General features: G+C 40.8%; 1 protein-coding gene across 1 annotated transcript; it reads right to left on the bottom strand.

Annotated features, from left to right (window-relative positions):
• Positions 1 to 843: 843 nt before the first annotated feature.
• LOC133209553 (glycosyltransferase 8 domain-containing protein 1-like) lies at positions 844 to 1,654 on the bottom strand. Its single transcript, XM_061348244.1, has one exon. The coding sequence runs from the start codon at positions 1,652 to 1,654 to the stop codon at positions 884 to 886; it is 771 nt and encodes a 256-aa protein (XP_061204228.1). The 3' UTR covers positions 844 to 883.
• Between the last annotated feature and the right edge of the window lie 919 nt (positions 1,655 to 2,573).

Below are 2,573 nucleotides of genomic sequence, written 5' to 3'. Positions count from 1 at the left end.
AAAAAAAAGACAAGAAAGATGAAGGAACAAGATAAAGGAGCAATGGCAATACGCTTTCTACCCAGGACAGCATCTGATCATCACAAGACGAAGAAGGTCGACCTTAGACCTCAACCAAGTTACAGAAAATGTGAAGAAATTTTACCAGCCAACCAGGGGAGCACATCATCACCTGATTGTTCTGATGTTGGGACAATGGGGCTGATGGTCACGAGCTAGAAGGTACAGAATCCAAGCAGCTGGGATCACTTGCTAGGGAAAGCAATTGCAAGACAGAAACAGTCCCTCAGCCTTTGGAGGCGGAGGCGGCTCTTGGACACTGTTTAAGAAAGGTTTCCATACAAGGAGGATGTTATGAGTTGTTCGGCCAAGTGGACTACTTTAGAGAAAGACATCCAGTCTCTGAGAGAATCAGCCATTGTAGAGACTACCACATCAAGCCAAATAATGGGGATCTACCCATAGATCCAGATGAAGTTGAATGTACATGACCAAGATGTACATGTGGCAGAAATCTACATGGAATGCACTGTCATCATATGCCCATTCATTGTCAACAGTAACGTGAAATGACATAGTACCACTAACAGTAGATGAAATGATTCATAAACTCCGAGAGTTCTAAGACAATCTCACCCCTTCCATCATTTCAGCTGTGGAAAAACTGCCCCAAGACCTCTAATCATTCACTTTACTGGGTAAAACTGCCCCACGGCCAAGTGCCAGCTATCCTGAGGGAAACTTCGGAGGGAACCAGCTACTAGATGGCTCAATTAGTCTTTCGCCCCTAGACCCGGGTCAGACGACCGATTTGCATGTCAGGACCACTATGGAACTCTACAAGAGTTTCCTGAGAAAATGCCATCAGTTATTAAAATGAACTCTACTTTGCTTCACAGGCTTCTGAATGTGTGCGAATTAGGTCGAACTTGCCTGTAGGGTCAGGGACATACCACTTCTCCCAGACTTCAGCATATGAAGCTGTTCTTCCCCATGGCTTGAAATGTCCGTTCCAGTGGAGCAACTTGGCAGTTTTCACAAACTGAGGAGTGTACCTTTTTCCAGCAGTAGAACCGAGATGCTGGACATTCCACATGGGGACAATACAGGAATGTTGCGTGTAAAGTACAATTAGCAATGGAGGTGTTGTAATGCTGCCAGCCAGAGTCCTACTGTAAAGTTGCTTTACTATATTCAGTGCTATCCACTTCTCCAATTGCTTCGTGATGTTCTGCAATTTGCATTCTGTCAAATTGGCAACAATAACTCCTGGATTGAAAGAGCAGGTGTTGGCTTTCATGGCAAGCTTTCGGATGGTTTCTTTTTTGTAATCTAGAAACCCAGTGTAATTATACTGATTGACTGCCCCATGGACAGCAACTTTATTGGTGATTGAGTCACAATCATCTGAAAATGCAGCTGCATGTCCAGGTTTCAAAGGAATGTTGTAATTGTACAAGATGATATTCTTGAACGTTAAAGGGATGATGCCCTGCTCCCCTGCCAGTGTCATCAGCAAGTGCTTTCTGAAATGCTGCTTGGAAACATCTTTTCCAGCAACTGTTTTCACTTTTTGTGTAACCTTTTTAAGTTCCTGTGGCCCATTTCCCCCACCTTCCTGTTTGTTCTTGAGTAAAATAAATGCAGTAGTCATATGTGAAAGTATGTTCAGAGACCATTAATGGTATTTTACTTCCTGTGTTTATGTCAGAATTTTGGAGACAGTGGTTTATACCCACGGCTGAAAATTCAGATTTGAGCTTGGGACAGTGATTGGGCTGAGTTGTCATTGCCATGTTTTGACTTTGTGGATTATTCTTCTTTATTACAAAATTCTTTTGACTTGACATGCCTAAAAAGGGGGCAAAAGCACCCAAATGCTTTTATCTTTTCTCTTACACATAACTGCAACAATAACATAATAATTTTCATTTTAAAGTGCACAAATGCCATTTTAATCACTTATTGAGCATCTAACATAATACAAAGGAAAGGATGAAATGGAATATTTGTGGCTGCAGAGACAGATATCATTATTCAAGGGTAGAAGCATGTGAAAGGGTAAAGGGGGTTTAAAGAGATATTCTTTTGTTGTACTTAACACTGATAAATGACATACAAGTCAGGATAACAGGGCAGAGCTCCTGTCAGGGAGACAATGATAAATGTGGAGTCTGGAACAGAAAGGTCCACTAAACAGAAATCTGTATATGACACACTGTACATTTGATAGACTTGCCTGCATGGTCTGACTAAGGCACAAAGTGTTCCTCTAGGCTGAAGTTATGGCCCTTGAGCACATCTTATGCAATCACGGAGCTCATGTTTATGTTCCCATTTTCGTATAGCAACAAAGATCAATTCTCCTTAATCAGTGCAACGCACAGGACTAAAACCAGTGAGGAAAAATGTTCTTATACAAATATAATTGATATCTTTTTCAGGCTAATCTTTGTATAATATGAAACAAAAAGCAGACAGTATTATTATTATTATTATTATTACTGCTGTCTCAAAAAAAAAAACCCAACAAACCACGAACAAACAAAAACCCCAAACCACCTCTTTTTTTA

This window comes from Neopsephotus bourkii, unplaced genomic scaffold, assembly GCF_033783945.1.
Source record: "Neopsephotus bourkii isolate Nb327-2 ecotype Australia unplaced genomic scaffold, CSIRO-AGI_Nbou_v1 NB_53, whole genome shotgun sequence".
In the NCBI taxonomy this organism is placed as follows: Eukaryota; Metazoa; Chordata; class Aves; order Psittaciformes; family Psittacidae; genus Neopsephotus; species Neopsephotus bourkii.
This window is presented reverse-complemented; position numbering and strand designations above follow the sequence as displayed.

Excerpts from the sequence above, each read along its gene's own strand:
- LOC133209553 (XM_061348244.1), bottom strand. The coding sequence starts at position 1,654 with ATGACTACTGCATTTATTTTACTCAAGAACAAACAGGAAGGTGGGGGA.